The 19963-nt window shown below is 43.5% G+C and overlaps 1 protein-coding gene across 4 annotated transcripts in view; it reads right to left on the bottom strand.

Annotated features, from left to right (window-relative positions):
- LOC143981573 (uncharacterized) overlaps positions 1-19963 on the bottom strand; it is a 96195-nt gene that overhangs the window by 49842 nt on the left and 26390 nt on the right. Inside the window, exons 4-8 of one of the 4 annotated variants that reach the window (XM_077479536.1) lie at positions 19282-19320; positions 15919-15966; positions 12829-12876; positions 11770-11811; positions 11131-11361 (exon numbers count right to left, since the gene is read on the bottom strand). In XM_077479536.1, the coding sequence (XP_077335662.1) occupies positions 11131-11361; positions 11770-11811; positions 12829-12876; positions 15919-15966; positions 19282-19320 (408 nt within the window). The remainder of the gene's footprint in view (positions 1-11130; positions 11362-11769; positions 11812-12828; positions 12877-15918; positions 15967-19281; positions 19321-19963) is intronic. The other 3 variants (XM_077479537.1, XM_077479538.1, XM_077479539.1) reach the window with 3 other exon arrangements.

Below are 19963 nucleotides of genomic sequence, written 5' to 3'. Positions count from 1 at the left end.
CACCATACAAGGCCACTCTCAAAGAAGGTGCATTTCCCATCACAAACAGTATCCACTCTCTAAAGAAAAGATGGATGGCATAGTGCCAATGGTGAAAAAGTTTCTGCAGGATGGAATCCTGGGAGGAAATTATTTTTCCATACAGCACACCTATTAACCCCGTAAAGAAGCCGGATGGCTCCTTCAGATTTGTACAATGACCTCAGTCCCAATAGCACCCATTTTACCTGATGTTCCATCACTACTGTCCTCCATTCCAGCAACAGCCAAATGTTTTACTGTAATTGATTTAAAGAATGCTTTTTTCTCTGTCCTTGTAGATAAGGAGACAAGGCCACTCTTTGCTTTTACTATGTCGATTGACCAACACAATCACCAGTTTACCTGGTGTAGAATGCCCCAGGGATATATAGACTCACCTGTGGTCTATTCTATAGTACTCCAAGCCACCCTCAGGCCTTGGACTGCCCCTCATGGTTCTGTACTGTTGCAATACGTTGATGATCTTTTGATTTGTAGTTCTTCAGAGGAGGACTGCCGAGCTGATAGCCTATCCTTATTGAAATGGTTGAAAGTGTCTAAGAAAAAATTACAATGGTGTAGACAGGAGGTTGAGTACCTAGGGTTTGTGCTGTCTCCGGGAGTTAGGAAAGTCAGTCACAAAAGAACTGTTGCTATAGTGGGTCTGCCCCGCCCACTTACCAAGAAAGACCTGCTAACCTTTCTTGGAATGATTGGTTACTGCCGCCAATGGATACCTGACTGTTTTTTTTTTTTTTGGCCACGTCAGCGAATTCTCTAGAGGCACATACAGTGGTGTGAAAAAGTGTTTGCCCCCTTCCTCATTTCCTGTTCCTTTGCATGTTTGTCACACTTAAGTGTTTCGGAACATCAAACCAATTTAAACAATAGTCAAGGACAACACAAGTAAACACAAAATGCAATTTGTAAATGAAGGTGTTTATTATTAACCACTTTCAGACCGGACCAATTTGCTGGTCAAAGACCAGACCACTTTTTGCGATTCGGCACTGCGTTGCTTTAACTGACAATTGCGCGGTCGTGCGACGTGGCTCCCAAACAAAATTGACGTCCTTTTTTTCCCACAAATAGAGCTTTCTTTTGGTGGTATTTGATCACCCCTGCGGTTTTTATTTTTTGCGCTATAAACAAAAATAGAGCGACAATTTTGAAAAAAACGCATTATTTTTTACTTTTTGTTATAATAAATATCCCCCAAAAATATATAAAAAAACTTTTTTTTCCCTCAATATAGGTACGTATTCTTCTACATATTTTTGGTATAAAAAAACGCAATAAGCGATTATTGATTGGTTTTGCGCAAAAGTTATAGCGTTTACAAAATAGGGATAGTTTTATAGCATTTTTATTAATAATTTTTTATTATTTTTTTTTTTTACTAGTAATGGCGGCGATCTGCGATTTTTATTGTGACTGCGACATTGTCGGGGACCCATCGGACATTTTTGACACATTTTTGGGACCATTGTCATTTATACAGTAATCACTGCTATATAAATGCAGTGATTCCTGTGTAAATGACACTGGCAGTGAAAGGGTTAACCTGTGGGTGGCAGTGTAGGGGTTAAGTGTTCCTAGGGGTGTGTTACTAACTGTGGGGGGGTTGGGCTTTCATTTAGTGTACACTGATCTCTGCTCCAATCACATGGAGCAGAGATCAGCGTCACTAGTTGCTAGGCAGAATGGGAAAATGTTGTTTATACAGCATTTCCTCCATTCGGCCACTCCGTGAGACGATCGCGGGGATGCCCGCGGCGATCGAGTCCGCGGGTCCCGCGACCGGACTCACGGGGGTCCCGACCAGCGCGGGAGCACGCCGCTGCCGGCGCGCTCCCGATGGCACGACGGCAACGAATATTGGACGTACATGTACGCCAATATGCCTGCCCGTGCCATGCTGTCGACGTACATCGTCGTGCGCTGGTCGGGAAGTGGTTAAAGGTGAAAAAAAATCCAAACCATCATGGCCCTGTGTGAAAAAGTGATTGCCCCCCTTGTTAAAACATACTATAACTGTGGTTGTCCACACCTGAGTTCAATTTCTCTAGCCACACCCAGGCCTGATTATTGCCACACCTGTTCACAATCAAGGCATCACTTAAATAGGAGCTGCTTGACACAGTAAGGTCCACCAGAAGATCCTTAAAAGCTACACATCATGCCGAGACCCAAAGAAATTCAGGAACAATTGAGAAAGAAAGTAATTGAGATCTATCAGTCTGGAAAGGGTTATAAAGCCATTTCCAAAGCTTTGGGAATCCAGCGAACCACAGTGAGAGCCATTATCCACAAATGGCGAAGACATGGAACAGTGGTGAACCTTCCCAGGAGTGGCCGGCCGCCCAAAATTACCCCAAGAGCGCAGCGATGACTCATCCAAGAGGTAACAAAAGACCCCACAACAACGTCCAAGGAACTGCAGGCCTCACTTGCCTCAGTTAAGGTCAGCGTTCATGCCTCCACCATCAGGAAAAGACTGGGCAAAAATGGCCTGCATGGCAGAGTTCCAAGGAGAAAACCACTGAACATCAAAGCTCGTCTCAATTTCTCCACAACACATCTTGATGATCCCCAAGACTTTTGGGACAACATTCTGTGGACCGATGAGACAAAAGTGGAACTCTTTGGAAGGTGTGTGTCCAAGTATATCTGGCGTAGAAGGAACACTGCATTTCATAAAAAGAACATTATACCAACAGTAAAATATGGTGGTGGTAGTGTGATGGTCTGGGGCTGTTTTGCTGCTTCAGGACCTGGAAGACTTGCCGTGATAAAAGGAACTATGAATTCTGCTGTCTACCAAGAGATCCTGAAGGAGAATGTCCGACCATCTGTTCGTGTACTCAAGCTGAAACGAACTTGGGTTCTGCAGCAGGACAATGATCCTAAACACACCAGCAAGTCCACCACCGAATGGCTGAAGAAAAACAAAATGAAGACTTTGGAGTGGCCTAGCCAAAGTCCTGACCTGAATCCTATTGAGATGTTGTGGTATGACCTTAAAAAGGCCGTTCATGCTCGAAAACCCTCTAATGTAACTGAATTAGGACAATTCTGCAAAGATGAGTGGGCCAAAATTCCTCCAGGACGCTGTAAAAGCCTCATTGCACGTTATCGCAAACGCTTGGTTGCAGTTGTTGCTGCTAAGGGTGGCCCAACCAGTTATTAGGTTTAGGGGGCAATCACTTTTTCACACAGGGCCATGATGGTTTGGATTTTTTTTCACCTTTAATAATAAACACCTTCATTTACAAATTGCATTTTGTGTTTACTTGTGTTGTCCTTGACTATTGTTTAAATTGGTTTGATGTTCCGAAACACTTAAGTGTGACAAACATGCAAAGGAACAGGAAATGAGGAAGGGGCAAACACTTTTTCACACCACTGTAAATCAACTTTCCGTTCATCGCTGTCTCCTTTCGTCTTCACATCATTGTAGCATCTCATTATATATCAGAAAGTATCAATAACAATTAAATTAAATATTTTTCCCTTATTAAATTCATATCTTTTATTAATCATACACCTCTTTTTTATTCCCATTCCCCACCCCCGGCCCTATCCCAAGCTAAATGTCAGCGTTTTTCCCTCCGTCTCCTCTTATCCTCCTCCCATATTGGTCTATTATGGTCTTAAATATTCTGCGTAACTCCAATCCTTCTTAAAATCTTTCCAACATTTCCATTATTTTTTATTACTGCTTCTCTTTTATTATCTTCTCCACTACTCAACTTTTCCATCTTATACACCTCTTCAACTGCATCTACCCTCTCCCACATCGTTGGACTTTCCACCTCCTGCCACTTTTTAGGAATCAATTTCTTCGCTGCGTTAAGGAGGTGTGGGATGATAGTTTCTTGATTTTGTTTTTCGTTACTCTTTGTTCCGTGGAAAAGTACAATCCAAGGATCCGCCGTCACGCTTATTTTAGTTATTTCTCTTATCTTTTGCAAGATCTTTCCCCAATAGATTTTGATTTTTGCCCACCATAGATGTGCCATTGTTCCTGTGGTTTTACAGCGCCTCCCCTGACTGTTCTTTCTATGACAATATATTGAGACAAGCAACCCTCTCTGAAATGTCTGACATTGTGAAATGGTCTGATGAAATGTTAAATGCTTTTGCCATGTGGAAAAGTGCAATGGTTACCAGCCCGAGCCTCGGCCTCCCTGATTTTGGCAAAATGTTTCACTTGTTTGCCAGGGAAAATTGCAGAACCATGTCAGGAGTACTGGCCCGGGAACATGGTGGGAGACTGCGCCCTGTAGCTTTTTTTCTCAAAGGTGGTTCCAGTACAGGTGCAAGGCATGCCTGCTTGTCTCAGAGCCTTGGCTTCTTGTTCTATGGTTGTAGAGATGGCAACACCATTTACCTTGGGCCATAACACTACTTTACACACCTCACACAACGTTACCACACTCCTCAAAACTTTACATACTCAGCATATGTCAGCACAAAGATTAAGTGGGTATGAAGTCGTCCTGTGGGAAGCAGTGGGAACGAAATAGAAGCCAGCAGTTACCCCTTGTACACAGTGCCTGTATACCAGATATTGGAGGTGAGAGGCTGGGGGAAATAGGTGGTGCACCCATTAAGCACTGAAGTTTGCAGTGATTTATCACTTGTGGGAATCGCCTCTTCACATTTTTTGCATGAACTTTATTTATTAATTTTACAATGGCATTAGTCATTAATGCACTTTAATTTATGGACTATCACGTGTTTGCATCGAATGTTTAATTATTTATTTTTTTCACGATAATTCACTATTGTTTTTTTAATTTTCATATGGTTATTTTATTATGTTTGTTTGCATTGGGATTGTCTATGTGGATTATTTAGAGGTCTGAATATTTCTCCACGATTTTTTATTCACATATTTTGCACATATATTGCATACACACATATTTGTTGGATTTTTTGATATATTTATTTTCCATTGTATTTATATTTAGTGAATAATATTTTGATCCACATTTATTTTGAGAATACCATACACTCAATTTATTTAGCACTTTTTTGGTAGCGCCGCATTTTCATTTTTATTTATTTAAATTTGGTGCAGAGAACACTTTTTTATGCTGGCTGCTTCCTAGATACATTATTTCCTCTCTGTAGGTTATCTTAGGTTGAGCGCACTAGTCTTTCCCCTTTTTATATATGAAGTCGTCCTCCTGTCCAATCCAAACCTGAAAATAAAAAGTTCAAACAAACTCTGGCCCAGCTCCAATTTTGAATGCCTTATTAGGTCTTAAAGCGGGAGTTCCGCGTTTTTTTTTTTTTTTAAAGCCAGCAGCTACAAATACTGCAGCTGCTGACTTTTAAAATAGTGACACTAACCCGCCCAGCGTGCCCGCGATGTCGGCACCCGAAGCCGATCTCTCGATTGTCTCTCAGGTGCTGCCGCCACCATCTTGGGTATGGGAATCAGAAAGTGGAGCCTTTCGGCTTCATTTCCTGGTTCCCTACAGCGAATGTGCGAGTCGCGCCGCGCAATAAGGATGGACCCTGCTGTCTCTGGGATCCGTGCGTTTCCCAGCAGGCAGCAGGGGGGACCTTCGGAAAGGGGCGTAGATTCTGCGGAAAGGGGCGTGGCTTCTGCAGAATCTACGCTGGAAGTGGGTGCAGATACTTGTACTGTACAGGTACCTGCACCCCCCTCCCCCCCCCCTGAAAGGTGCCAATTGGGAGGGTTCCAATGAGCGGAAGTTCCACTTTAGGGTGGACCTCCGCTTTAAAGGAGAACAGGATGACTTACCACCACCTCATGACCGTACACAATCAATACATCAGGACACTTCACCTAGAGCAGATATGCTTTCAGTACCAATTCCTACTGCACAAACAGTTTTTGTTGATGGCTCTTGCAGCAAACCAAGTGATAATGTCCATCATGCAGGATATGCTGTTGTCCAACTGCCGGATACTGTCCTCGAGGCCAATCCAATACCCTATCAGTCTGCACAAGCTGTTGAATTCATAGCATTAAGACCCCTTTCACACTGGGGCGTTTTTCAGGCACTTTAGCATTAAAAAAAAGCGCCTGTAAAGTGCTTGAAAGAAGCTTCATCTGCAGTCCCAATGTGAAAGCCCCGAGTGCTTTAAGAGCCCTTTCACAATGTCAGGGCCCGAAAAAAAAACGCTTGTAAAGTGCTGCTTAAACTAGCAGTGCTTTACCAGCGTTTTTCGAGCGTTATTGGGGTGCTTTTAACCCCTGCTAGTGGCCAAATAAAGGGTTAAAAGCGCCCACAAAACGCTGCTGCCAATAGCATTTTTTCAGGCGCTTCCCATTGATTTCAATGGGAAGGGGCGCTTTAGGAGCGTTGTATTCACCGCTCCAAAAGCGCTGCAAAGAAGCTGCTTGCAGGACTTTTTGATGCCCTGCCAGCGCAGCGCCTCAGTGTGAAAGCACGCGGGGCTTTTACATTGGGATTGCAGTTGCAGCTTCTTTCAGGCGCTTTTTTTTTTTTTTTAACGCTAAAGCGCCTGAAAAACGCCCCAGTGTGAAAGGGATCTCGGTGTGAAAGCACTCGGGGCTTTTACATTGGGATTGCAGTTGCAGCTTCTTTCAAGCGCTTTTTTTTTTTAACGCTAAAGCACCTGAAAAACGCCCCAGTGTGAAAGGGGTCTAACCCGTGCATGCCAGCTGTTTGCAGGAAAAGTGGTAAACATTTACAACGATTCCAGGTATGCTCATGGTGTGGTTTGGGACCATGGTGTAATATGGCTTTGCAGAGGTTATGTGGCAGCAGATGGAAGGAGCATCTCACACTCTAACCTAGTCACAGCATTACTAGATGCAATTCAGTTGCCTACAAAACTAGCTATCATGCACTGTAAGGCACATACAGGCCAAATGACTGATATAGCCAAAAGATAATGCACTAGCTGACAGAATAGCTAAAGAAGCTGCATCTACACAAAAGGCAGAACTTCAAATGCCCATGCTAACACCTCAGCCATGTTCCCTGAAAGAGACACATTGGCTCACAGAACTGCAGGCTTTTGCCACCCCTGATGATATTGCGCAATGGAACTGTGATGGGACGGTACAGAAGGATCCTAAAACAGGATTAATCTGCAAAGAGGGGAAGCCGTGTATTCCTGTTGCTAGCGCCCCCCTGTTCATTGCACAATACCATGGGATTGGGTCACAAGGGATGGCAGGCCACATGTGAACTTCTAGATGCAGATTTTTTTTCATTGCAGGATTACCTAATCTAGTCAAAGCTTTTGTACGGGAAAGGTTTCCCTTGCATTAGGAACAATCCAACAAACCCAAAGAAATCAAAGCATGAACATCTTGAGTACCCAACAGCACCGTTTACCCATTTATAGATAGACTTTACACATATGCCCAAAGAAGGAAAGAAACAACAATATCTTTTGGTTATAGTGATCATGATGTCACGCTGGCCAGAAATCTTTGTCACCAACAATGAAAACGCTAGACATGCGAAGAGTGAAATATTTCGTTTCGGAATTTCGTTTTCGTCCGAAAAATAAAATTTAGTTACTCCCGAAATTCGTTTTTATTTATTTCGTTTTTCGTTGAAAAATTGCATTCTTCCGAAAATCCACATGAATTTTGGTGGAATCTGTCTTTGAAGGCTTATGGAGTGTGTCGAATGTATAAAGAAGATTAGACGGAGCTGCTAAACTCTATATAGCCTATAGGCGGAGCATGTGACTCCGGAAATGTACGATTGCAGCGTCGTACAGTTTCGATGCTCCGTCGAATATTATTATAAACGTGTGTGGTTTTCGTTGCTTTGTCGAATCTCTGTCGTTCATGTTGAATGAATGATCTAAGTCTCACAGTGTCAGAGGTAAGGTTAGGCACATTCGACCACAGGTTCAATGGACACAGATTGTTATTGTCAGAGTCACGTCGAATCTCCTATTCTATATCGAACTGTTGTAACAACGAAAACGAAAATAAAGCATTTATTTATGTCGGATCTTTCGTTTTTCGGATTCTGCACTTTCGTTATCGTTTCTCAAAACGAAAACGAAAATAGCTGAAATTCGCACGAAAATGCATTCGGACAAAAACGAATGCACATGTCTAGAAAACGCACAAACTGTAGTGAAGATCCTCACACAGGAAATTATTCCTAGATGGGGGTGTCCATTGCAAATAAATTCAGACAATGGCCCAGCTTTGTGATAACTCAATACAATTAGTTCTCGAAGGACGCCATGGTGTGTGTGTGTGTGTGTGCGTGTGTGTGCGTGTGTGTGCGTGTGTGTGCGTGTGTGTGCGTGTGTGTGCGTGTGTGTGCGTGTGTGTGCGTGTGTGTGCGTGCTTTGAGAATTGATTCCACATATATATGAATTTATACAATACATTGGATCTAAGGTCTGAGAGGTTGAAGGGACCACCCTAGACACAGGATTAACCCTTTCAGGCATGGCAGGTGGGAAAAAAAAAAATAATCGGATTGCTGCATAGTGTTTAACCACTTACTTTCCAGACACTTCCACAGCCCTAACACTAATTATATATATATATATATATATATATACATATACATACATACAGGAGGTGTCACTGGACTTTGGTTTTGATTTGAGTATACTACCGCTTAAAAAAAAAATCTGAGAATTGCTGGGAGTGGGAGGAGTTATATGGACGGCCCTAACAAAAATTTTTTGCTAGTGTCCTCACCTGAACGTGGCAGCATAAAATGCATTGGGAAGTTTTAGAAAAAAAAAAGAAAAAAATTATATATATAATTATATTAAAATTGTATATATATTTAAAAAAATATATATATATATTTTAACTTACCGTATATACTCGAGTATAGGCCGACCCGAATATAAGCCGAGGCCCCCAATTTACCCCCAAAAAAACTGGCAAACTTATTGACTCGTGTATAAGCCGAGGGTGAGACATGCCTGTCCATCCCTGTGTGTGTGTCCGTCCATCCCTGTGTGTCCGTCCATCCCTGTGTGTCCGTCCATCCCTGTGTGTCCGTCCATCCCTGTGTGTGTGTGTGTCCATCCATCCATCCATCCCTGTGTGTGTGTGTGTCCATCCATCCATCCATCCCTGTGTGTGTGTGTCTCCATCCATCCATCCATCCCTGTGTGTGTGTGTATCCATCCATCCCTGTGTGTGTGTGTCTCCATCCATCCATCCCCCTGTGTGTGTGTGTCCGTGTGTGTGTGTGTGTGTGTGTGTGTGTGTGTGTGTGTGTGTGTGTGTGTGTGTGTGTGTGTGTGTGTGTGTCCAGCCTACCTGTGTCCCGAGCCTCCGTCCCGTGCCTTGCCTCCGTCCCGTGCCGTGCCTTGCCTCCTTGCCTCCGTCCCGTGCCTTGCCTCCGTCCCGTGCCTTGCCAGGATCGCCGCTCTTCGTCGGCGCCTCGGCGGCCATTCTAAAATTCAAAAGCCGCGCCTCCGCCTTCGCCTGTGATAGGCGGAACACTGAATTTCCCAGCAGCCTGTGTTCCGCCTATCACGGACATCGTCTCATCCTCGTCCGTAGTACGAGGATGAGCGGATGTCCGTGATAGGCGGAACACTGACTGCTGGGAAATTGAGTGTTCCGCCTATCACAGGCGAAGGCGGAGGCGGAGGCGCGGCTTTTGAATTTTAGAATGTCCGCTGTCTGTCTGCTCGACGCGCTGATCGAGCAGGCAGACAGCGATGACTCGAGTATAAGCCGAGGGGGGCACTTTCAGCCTCAAAAAAGAGGCTGAAAATCTCGGCTTATACTCGAGTATATACGGTATATATATATATATATATTTTTTTTTTTTTAAATATATATATTTTAACTTATATATATATATATATATATATATATATATATATATATATATATATATATATATATATATATATATATGTATATATATTTTAAAAAAAAATATATATATATATATATATATATATATATATATATTAACATAAAAAAAAATTAGAAGTTAAAATATATATATTTTTTTAAATTTTATATATATATATATATATATATATATATATATATATATATATATATATATATATATATATATATATATATATATATATATATATATATATATATATATATATAAGTTAAATATATATATATATATTTTTTTATATATAAAAGTTTAAATATATATATATAAAATTTTAATATAATATATATAAATTAAAAAATATATTATAATATATAATAATAATAATAATATAATTTTAATATAATTATATATATATATATATTTTTTTTTTTTCTAAAACTTGCCAATGCATTTTATGCTGCCACCTTCAGGTGAGGACACTAGCAAAAAATTTTTGTTAGGGCCGTCCATATAACTCCTCCCACTCCCAGCAATTCTCAGATTTTTTTTAAGCGGTAGTATACTCAAATCAAAACCAAAGTGCAGTGACACCTCCTATATTAGAGTGCCGCCCCTCTCTGCAGGTAGGAGCACAGGGGGCACCTTTGGACCGCAGAATTGTCAGTGTGGGGGGAGGGGGGAAGGGGAGTGTTCGATGTGCTAGCAGTTTTAGATACACTAACTCACTCTTTATAATCAGTAAACTGATTTTTTTCTTCTTCTTTTTGGCCTAAGGTTGTTATTATAATACAGGATTTATCTAGTGCAAACAGTTTCTGCAGTATTTTACAATATAAAGGGGGGAACAGCACAATTTACAATACAGAAGGAATATGAGGGCCCTGATCGTGGAGCTTACAATAAAAAAACAAAACAAAAGAAAAAAACTGACCATTGTGAGTACCCCTGTCAGTGGGAAATGGATTGTCTCATCTCTGATACATTCTGCTGGACAGCTTGTTCTGTTGAAAAACAACAGACTTACTGGCTGAATCACCAGATCAAAATAAAATCCTAAAATGGAAAATTAATAAGCCTTCCGCCACAACCTGCCCGACCCCCCCTAGAAATGGTGGCGGAGACTCAGGCCGCTCCTTGTGACGGTCCACAACCAAGATAAACCGAGAATCTGAGGCTGGGATAGAAGCAAAACACGCGGCGCGCACATTACATGTAAAATAATGGAGAGATCTCTTTGGGGGTGAAGGACCCCTGGGGACTCCGGGGTAATTGGCTCAAATTATTCCCATACCTTTTATAGTGAAGACACGGCGCTCCCCATTGGGCAGATGAGCTTCAGCAGCATAGTCCTCCGTCTTCACCCGGTCCAGTGTCAGCACCAAGCTTTTTATTCTTTGTAGCTGACCATTAAGTTCACCCAGAAAAGCTTCAACTGAGGGCACTCCGACTCTCAAAAGCTCAACACTCTTAACTGGTCCCTTAGAAGACAGATTCAGTGAGATGCAGCCACAGCTTTCCGAGTCTGAGAAAAGAAAACACATAAGACATCAGTGACATCATATAAGTGAAAGAACCCCAGGGATGGTGGTAACCCCTCATAATGGGCACAGCGGGTGTACAGACCCAGGAACTCAGCACAGGGATGGTGGGAACCCCTCATAATGGGCACAGCGGGTGTACAGACCCGGGAACTCTGCACGGGGATGGTGGGAACCCCTCATAATGGGCACTGCGGGTGTACAGACCTGGGAACTCAGCACAGGGATGGTGGCAACCCCTCATAATGATGAAGCAGGATTGCAGGGTCAGGAACTCTGCACAGGGATGGTGGGAACCCCTCATAATGATGAAGCAGGATTGCAGGGTCAGGAACTCTGCACAAGGTCCTTAACAATTGAGTTTACAATGGGCTTTAGAGACAGCCACTCACCTTCTACTTTCCCTCTATCCGCATCAGCATCTCCTTTTACTCCTTAAAAAGTTGGAATGAGAAATATTCCTCATCAAAATGTGAACTGTCCCCTCTGACATCTTCCCATCTTGTCTACACCAGTGGTCATCATCTCCCATCCTCAGGACCCACTAACAGGCCAGGTTTGCAAGACCCATCACAGGTGATATCATTTCCTGCTCAGTGATTGCCGTATTCTAGTCTGCATCTCCCCCCCCCAGATAATACATAAAACCAATACACACACATATATCTCTCTATCTATATAGAGGTTCTCAATATACACATATATATATATATATATATATATATATATATATATATATACACACACACATATAAAAAGAATATATAAAAGTATATATATATATATATATATATATATATATATATATATATATATATATATAGTGTGTATATACATATATACAAAACTTGATGTGCTTGTGATGTCTGGGGGGTGAACATGGGACACATCAGAAATCACTGGGCTGCGTCATGAGGAGGAGCAGTGATCTGACTGCAGCCATGTATGCGACTAGCCGATATGCTGTGCGTATATCTGACAGTGGAACGCATGTGTACGGTGCCCGGGCCCTAGATTGTGTTTTTTATTTTATAGGGTGAGAACGTCGTCAATCCTTTTTATATGTTTGTGACACACCAAGCTAAAAGCAAGAGATATAAAAGTCAATAAGAGTTTACATTTACAAGTAGTAGAATGGAGATCACTATATGAAGGTCACTGATTTCTAGTTACCATTTAGCAGATTCCATTCTCTAACTAGGACATTAACATTGGATACACTCAGGTTGTATGACAGGTGCTCTTTACATTTCTAGTGGTTCAGTAGAAGCACTGGCCGGATGATAAAGAAATCCTGATACAGAGGTGACATCCAACCAGCAACTCTCCAGCTGCAGCAGACGCCTGCCCGAGGTTTGCTTTGACTGGGTATGAAGGGGTTAATAAATACGCTCCACAGACCCCCCCCCCCCCCCCCCCCCAAAATCACCCGCAGTTCCCCTGGCACTTACCTAGTGTGATCAAAGGTGTATTCTGCTCGTTTTCAAATTGAACAGTTGCTTAAAATATTTAAAAGAGGATATATATTAGTAAAGTTGTGAATTCTTCTCACATCGACCATTAAAAATAATCATTGCATGAGCCCACATTACATTATTCCATACATATGGAAGCAGAATTCAGGGAGCATTCATTCTGACAGAGGGAGGTATAATATTCAGACCCCTAGGAGGAGCACATACCTGTGCAACGACATATTTCGGCGACCCATTGCGGTTTGTTACGGAAGGGACGTTCCGTCGCTGCCATCTTGCTACACCCCACACTCGTCCACAGTAAGGATACACCAACGGGGAAGGCGGACATCTTTTTACACCCACCGGAGTTTTGCATTTTACACGTATAACAGTAAAGTGAGATTCTATAGTGAAATACAGGACTTAGAACTCCGTCTAAATGTTTAAATGTTGAATTTTAAAATCAGCGACCTTCTGTCAGATTAGCAAACCTGGGAGATGAGCCGGGTTGCCGCTTCTTTTAAAATTAAAAATCTAAGTAGTCAGACGGAGTTCTAAGTTCTGTATCTCACTATAGAAACTGACTTTACTGTTATAAATACGTGTAAAATGCAAAACTCCGGCGGGTGTAACAAGATGTCCACTTTACCCCTTCTTAGCGTATCCTTACTGTGGACAGGTGTGGGGTGCAGCAAGATGGCGGTGAAGGAACGTCACTTCCGTAGCAAACTGCGATGGGTCGCTGACTATATCATTACACCTGCAACACCAACCAAACCACCCAGAGATGGCTGAATGGTGGGCCCTTCTGACATGCAAAGCTTCTACAGGTCCTGTCAGAGCATGCCACCAAGCCTCCTCATTCCTAATGGTCCATTGCTGGGGCAGGCAGCCTCACTGAGCAATTAAAACATAAAAGGCCCCTATGACAAGCAAAGGCAGTGGAGATTGTCAATAGCCTACAATTTCCAATAATAAAAAAATAAAAAAAACCAAGAGGAAGGAAGGGAGGGGCAACCTGTGGAATAGAAAAGTCAGAGCTTTGCCGGTAAAAACCATGCTGAACGTTGGCTGAGGTGGGAAGGTTTGGGAAGTGTTGCAGGCAAGTGCTCCTCTGGGTTTCTGCACTTCATAGCGGCAGTAGCTCTCCCCTCCAGTGCAGGTAGGTGCTCCTATGTTCCTGTAATTCAGAGCTGCTATCCCTCCAACACACACAAGTGCTCCTCTAGGTTGCTGCATAGTTGCAGTAGTTCCCCCTACAGTGCAGGTAGGTGCTCCTCTATGTTCCTGCACTTCAGAGCTTCAGTAGTTCTCCATCCAGTAGTTCCCCCTATGGTTCAGGTAGGTGCTTAGCTGGTTAGAATGTCTTGGGAGTCGGCAATGATGGCAAGGTTTGGGAAGTGTTGCAGGTAAGTGCTTCTCTATGTTCTTGAAGCAGTAGCCCACCCTTTAGTGCAGGCAGGTGTTCCTCTAGGTAGAAAAGAGAAGCTGCGCTAATGAAGTCCATTACATAAGCATTTGATCGTAGAAAAGATCATCTCTATCAGGAAGAAATTGTAGAATAGTAGACCAGATTCTTCTAATATTACCACCACAGCGAGTTCATACAAAGTGTGCCATCGCCTTTAGAAAAACTCTCTTACCAGATGGCAAGTAAAACCAGGCATGTGGCTATAGCCTAACCAAGGCCTTTGCGTGTACAGAAGATCATGGAGATGAACTCTGGATGGATGACTTGCATGGAAATCTCAAACACTGATGAGACTGCTCAAATCAGGGCCTTTAGTTCCGCAACCAACTCAGTAGATCAATTTAGAGCACGTGGAAGTCCACCCTTGGCTGCGTTTTGAGACCTGAGCTCAGGAGGACCTAATGAGAGCCTTCCTCTCGCCAAACTGTTGCAGCCCATCTCTGATGGTGGACAGGATCGCCAGCTACAGTGCTTCTGGTGTACACCACGGATGCTCTGGAGGGGTGTCTGGAGGTGTTACTCTAGGTTCCTCTACTTCATAGCTGCCATAGCATGCCCCCCCCCCTCCAGTGCAGGTAGGTGCTTCACTATGTAGTTCCTGTCCGCAGAAGGGCAAGATCTAAGTTGGTTTCAAGCGCCCAAGGAACTGTAACATGTATGCATGTGTAGCTCAACATGCATTCTTGCCACAATCTGGCTGTGCCAGTATGACCAACTTCCATGCACATATGTGGGTTCAGGTCTTCCTTGCTGGCCAATCAAGAAGCCAAAAACCCAACACCCAGAAGTAGCCCAGGGAGAATGTGTCGGTGGATGGCGAGTGATGAGACCGTTGCATCACTGGTAGGAGGAACTGGGTATTCTCAGGAGTTACGTTCAGCTTTAAATGAAAGAATGTGATTTTATCAACTGATTTGTCTGTAAGCAGTTTGCGGGTTGTAAGACCGGGGACTTTATATCTTCTTCGTCCAGCCGCCGTGGAGCCTCCTATGCAGGAAAAACAAAATGCCTCCTCTGAAGAAGACGTTATAATTATAGATATTCCATTAGAGAGCTGTCCTCCCTGATTTGTAGATGTGGAGTTCCGCATCATAATTACGATCCTTCTTCAATATCCTTCATAGCAGTAGATCAGGTCTTGGAGGACTCCTGAGGGCGACCTTGAGGAGGAATGACCCTGGGAGGAGCACATGGCTGTACGATGCATGGGGCACACCCTCATGTGGCGCTGCGTACGATGACATCATGGCAAGGCGTGCGAATGTCATTGTGATGCTGTGGGGTGCAATTAGGGAGGTAGGTGGCCTCTACCTGGTTGGTAAGGCAGAGTTACCGAGCATTGTGAAGCTTGTACCAGTTAGGCAAGTTCCTGCAGGTTTCTGATAGGATGGAATATACATCTAGTGCTTGACGTTAATGTTCAGAAGATGCTCGTTGCACTGGAGGGGAGAATCGTTGTGGGCGGTTCTCTCTACATCAAATCTTATCTCTAGGATGCAATGAGCTGCGACTTTACAGAAATATTAGGTACTGAAGGATCATTGCGATAAACATTATGAGCGTTAGCAGCCCCCCCCCCCCCCCCAATCACCCGCAATTCCCCTGGCACTTACCTACTGTGATCAAAGGTGTATTCTGCTCGTTTTCAGGTTGAACAGTTGCTTAAAATATTTAAAAGAGGATATATATTAGTAAAGTTGTGAATTCTTCTCACATCGACCATTAAAAATAATCATTGCATGAGCCCACATTACATAATTCCATACATATGGAAGCAGAATTCAGGGAGCATTCATTCTGACAGAGGGAGGTATAATATTCAGCCCCTAGGAGGAGCACATACCTGTGCAACGACATATTTCGGCGACCCATTGCGGTTTGTTACGGAAGGGACGTTCCGTCGCCGCCATCTTGCTACACCCCACAGTAAGGATCCACCAAGAACGGGGAAGGCGGACATCTTTTTACACCCACCGGAGTTTTGCATTTTACACGTATAACAGTAAAGTGAGATTCTATAGTGAAATACAGGACTTAGAACTCCATCTAAATGTTTAAATGTTGAACTTTAAAATCAGCGACCTTCTGTCAGATTAGCAAACCTGGGAGATGAGCCGGGTTGCCGCTTCTTTTAAAATTAAAAATCTAAGTAGTCAGACGGAGTTCTAAGTTCTGTATCTCACTATAGAAACTGACTTTACTGTTATAAATACGTGCAAAATGCAAAACTCCGGCGGGTGTAACAAGATGTCCGCTTTACCCCTTCTTAGCGTATCCTTACTGTGGACAGGTGTGGGGTGTAGCAAGATGGCGGTGACGGAACGTCACTTCCGTAGCAAACTGCGATGGGTCGCCGACTATATCATTACACCTGCAACACCAACCAAACCACCCAGAGATGGCTGAATGGTGGGCCCTTCTGACATGCAAAGCTTCTACAGGTCCTGTCAGAGCATGCCACCAAGCCTCCTCATTCCTATTGGTCCATTGTTGGGGCAGGCAGCCTCACTGAGCAAATAAAACATAAAAGGCCCCTATGACAAGCAAAGGCAGTGGAGATTGTCAATAGCCTACAATTTCCAATAAAAAAAAAAAAACAAGAGGAAGGAAGGGAGGGGCAACCTGTGGAATAGAAAAGTCAGAGCTTGGCCGGTAAAAACCATGCTGAAAGTTGGCTGAGGTGGGAAGGTTTGGGAAGTGTTGCAGGCAAGTGCTCCTCTGGGTTCCTGCACTTCATAGCTGCAGTAGTTCTCCCCTCCAGTGCAGGTAGGTACTCCTATGTTCCTGTAATTCAGAGCTGCTATCCCTCCAACATACGCAAGTGCTCCTCTAGGTTCCTACATAGTTGCAGTAGTTCCCCCTACAGTGCAGGTAGGTGCTCCTCTATGTTCCTGCAATAGAGCTTCAGTAGTTCTCCATCCAGTAGTTCCCCCTATGGTTCAGGTAGGTGCTTAGCTGGTTAGAATGTCTTGGGAGTCGGCAATGATGGCAAGGTTTGGGAAGTGTTGCAGTTAAGTGCTTCTCTATGTTCCTGAAGCAGTAGCCCACCCTTTAGTGCAGGTAGGTGTTCCTCTAGGAATGCTGTCACGGCCGGGTGCCCAGAGTGGCAATGCAGGCACCGGCGGAGAGGAGCAATGATCCATTCGGTCGCATCGCTGGACTGTGGAACAGGCAAGTGTGTTTATTAAAAAAGTCAGCAACTGAACTTTTTGTAGCTGCTGACTTTTGCTAAACATAAAAAGCCTGGAACTCCCCTTTAAGGACCGGCCCTTTTTTTCAAACTTGTTGCTTACAAGTTAAAATCTTTTTTTTTTTTGCTACAAAATTACTTTGAACCCCCCAAACATATATTTTTTTCTATCACACTAGAAAATAAAATGGCGGTCGTTGCAATACTTTGTCACATAGTATTTGCACAGAAGTCTTACAAGTGCACTTTTATTTGGAAAAAAATAGACTTTAAATGTAAAAAAAAAAAAAAAGCCCGTAGAAAAAAAAAAAAAAAAAGTAGACTTTTTTTATTTTTTTAATATTGTGAAAGATAATGTTACGCCGAGTAAATGGATACCCAATATGTCACGCTTCAAAATTGCGCCGGGTCGTGAAATGGCGACAAACTGTTACCATTAAAAAAACTCCATAGGCGATGTTTAAAAAAACTTCTACAGGTTGCATGTTTTGAGTTACAGTGGAGTTCTAGGGGTAGAATTATTGCTCTCACTCTACCGATCGTGGACATACCTCACATGTGTGGTTTGAACACAGTTTTCATATGTGGGTGCTGCTCATGTATGCATTCGCTTCTGTGCGAGAGCTCGGACGCGGCGTGTTTATTTAAAAAAAAATTCTAATTTTACTTTTTTTTTTTTTTTTTAAAGAATGGCGTCACTTTTATTCCCATTACAAGAAATGTAAACATCCCTTGTAATAGAAAACAAAGCATAACAAGACCTCTTAAATACGAGATCATAAAGACCTCACATCTCATATTTACACACAAGAGAGCTATGGGTGGAAGTGATGTTTTGATGTCGCTTCTGCCCTGTAAATGGTATAGAGCCATATTCCCCTCACTCTGCAGCCAGCCAAGCAGGTGGAAGAGGTTCCGATCGCCTCCGCCGGCAGCAGTAAGCGGCGGAGGGCACCGGAGAGTGGCGGGAGGGTGGGCCCCTCTCCCGTCGATAAAACTGATCTTGCGGCGAATCTGCTGCCGAGACCACTTTTATCTTAAAGCAGACCGCCCGCTGAAGGAGTGGATACCGGCGTTAGGGCAGCTAGCTGCTGTCATAACAATATTACACTTCAAAGAGCCCCCAGGTAATGATGGCGGGCGGTCTGTAAGTAGTTAAACGTGTCCTACTTGCCTGCAGCTGGTTTTGCATAGAGTGGCCCCGATCCTCCTCTTCTGGGGTCCCTCCACGCCGCTCCTGGCTTCTCCTCCTCTTGAGTGCCCCCACAGAGAGCCACATTCCCTGGGGGCACCACTCCGGGCACGCTCCCAAGTCCTGCTGCGTCGTCCACTGACACAGACAGTAGGACTTGTGCCCCACCACCCTCGTCATTGGATTTGATTGACAGCAGCAGGAGCCAAAGGCTGCTCTGCTAGCTATCTATCTATGCAATGGAGGACCTGAGTTAGCGGCTGGAGCTGCTGTGCGTGTTCTCATCGCCTGGAAAGATCGGGTTCAGGTAAGTAAAAGTGGGGGCCTCTGTGGGGGGGGGGGGGCTGCAGCACTACAGAAGGTTTTTCACCTTAATGCAAACCATGAGGGTTTACAACCCTAGCCTTATTATTAAACCACCCCTAACTCTAATAAACCCTAAACTCCTAACACGATAAAAATAAATAAAAATAAAGCTCACAAATGCTTTAAAAAACGCTGTACATAAGCGCTCAAAGACGTGCAAAGGCTTAAAAAATAAATGCCACGCTCAGGTGTGAATGCACCCCATCAGCACACGTCGCTCGCACTTACCCCTCTGTTTCTCTTCATCATCATTTTCCGTTTCCTTTCCTTAAAATATTTAAGAGAGAATATATATTAATAAGGTTGGGAATTAAATTCTTCACAAGATACCATATATACATTATAAAAAAAAAAAAAAGAAAGAAGGAAGAAGAAAGAAAGAAGGAAGAAAGAAGAAAGAAAGAAGGAAGAAAGAAGAAAATATGAACAAATGCAAACAGAACTCAGGAAGCAGTAGAGATTCTGACATAGCAAATTATAATATTCAGACTCCAAGGATCGGTATACAGAGCATCCGGAAAGTATTCACAGCACTTCACTTTTTCCACATTGTTCTATTAGTCTTAGGCCGCGTACACACGGGCGGACTGTCTGCCCAACTTAGTCCGCCGAAACACATTTCAGCGGACAATCCGCTCGTGTGTGGGCTTCAGCGGACTTTTTCAGCGGACAGTCTGGCGAACAAAGTCTTATGGAATTTACGTAAGATTGTCCGTCCAAACTTGGTTTGAGCGGACAGTCCGCCCGTGTGTGTGCGAGTCCGCTGTACTTTCGGAATGAGCGGACTTTTCCCGCCCGGAGAAAAGTCTGCTCATTTCAAGCTGGTATCCAGGTAGGCGGGGCACGCGACGGAGACGTCGCGGGCCCTGCCGCCTGGAATGGACTTAAAGTGGAACCCCAACGCCGAAAA

The sequence above is a fragment of the Lithobates pipiens genome, unplaced genomic scaffold (genome assembly GCF_037356315.1).
Source record: "Lithobates pipiens isolate NorthernLeopardFrog02 unplaced genomic scaffold, aLitPip1_a1.2 Scaffold_16, whole genome shotgun sequence".
In the NCBI taxonomy this organism is placed as follows: domain Eukaryota; kingdom Metazoa; phylum Chordata; class Amphibia; order Anura; family Ranidae; genus Lithobates; species Lithobates pipiens.
This window is presented reverse-complemented; position numbering and strand designations above follow the sequence as displayed.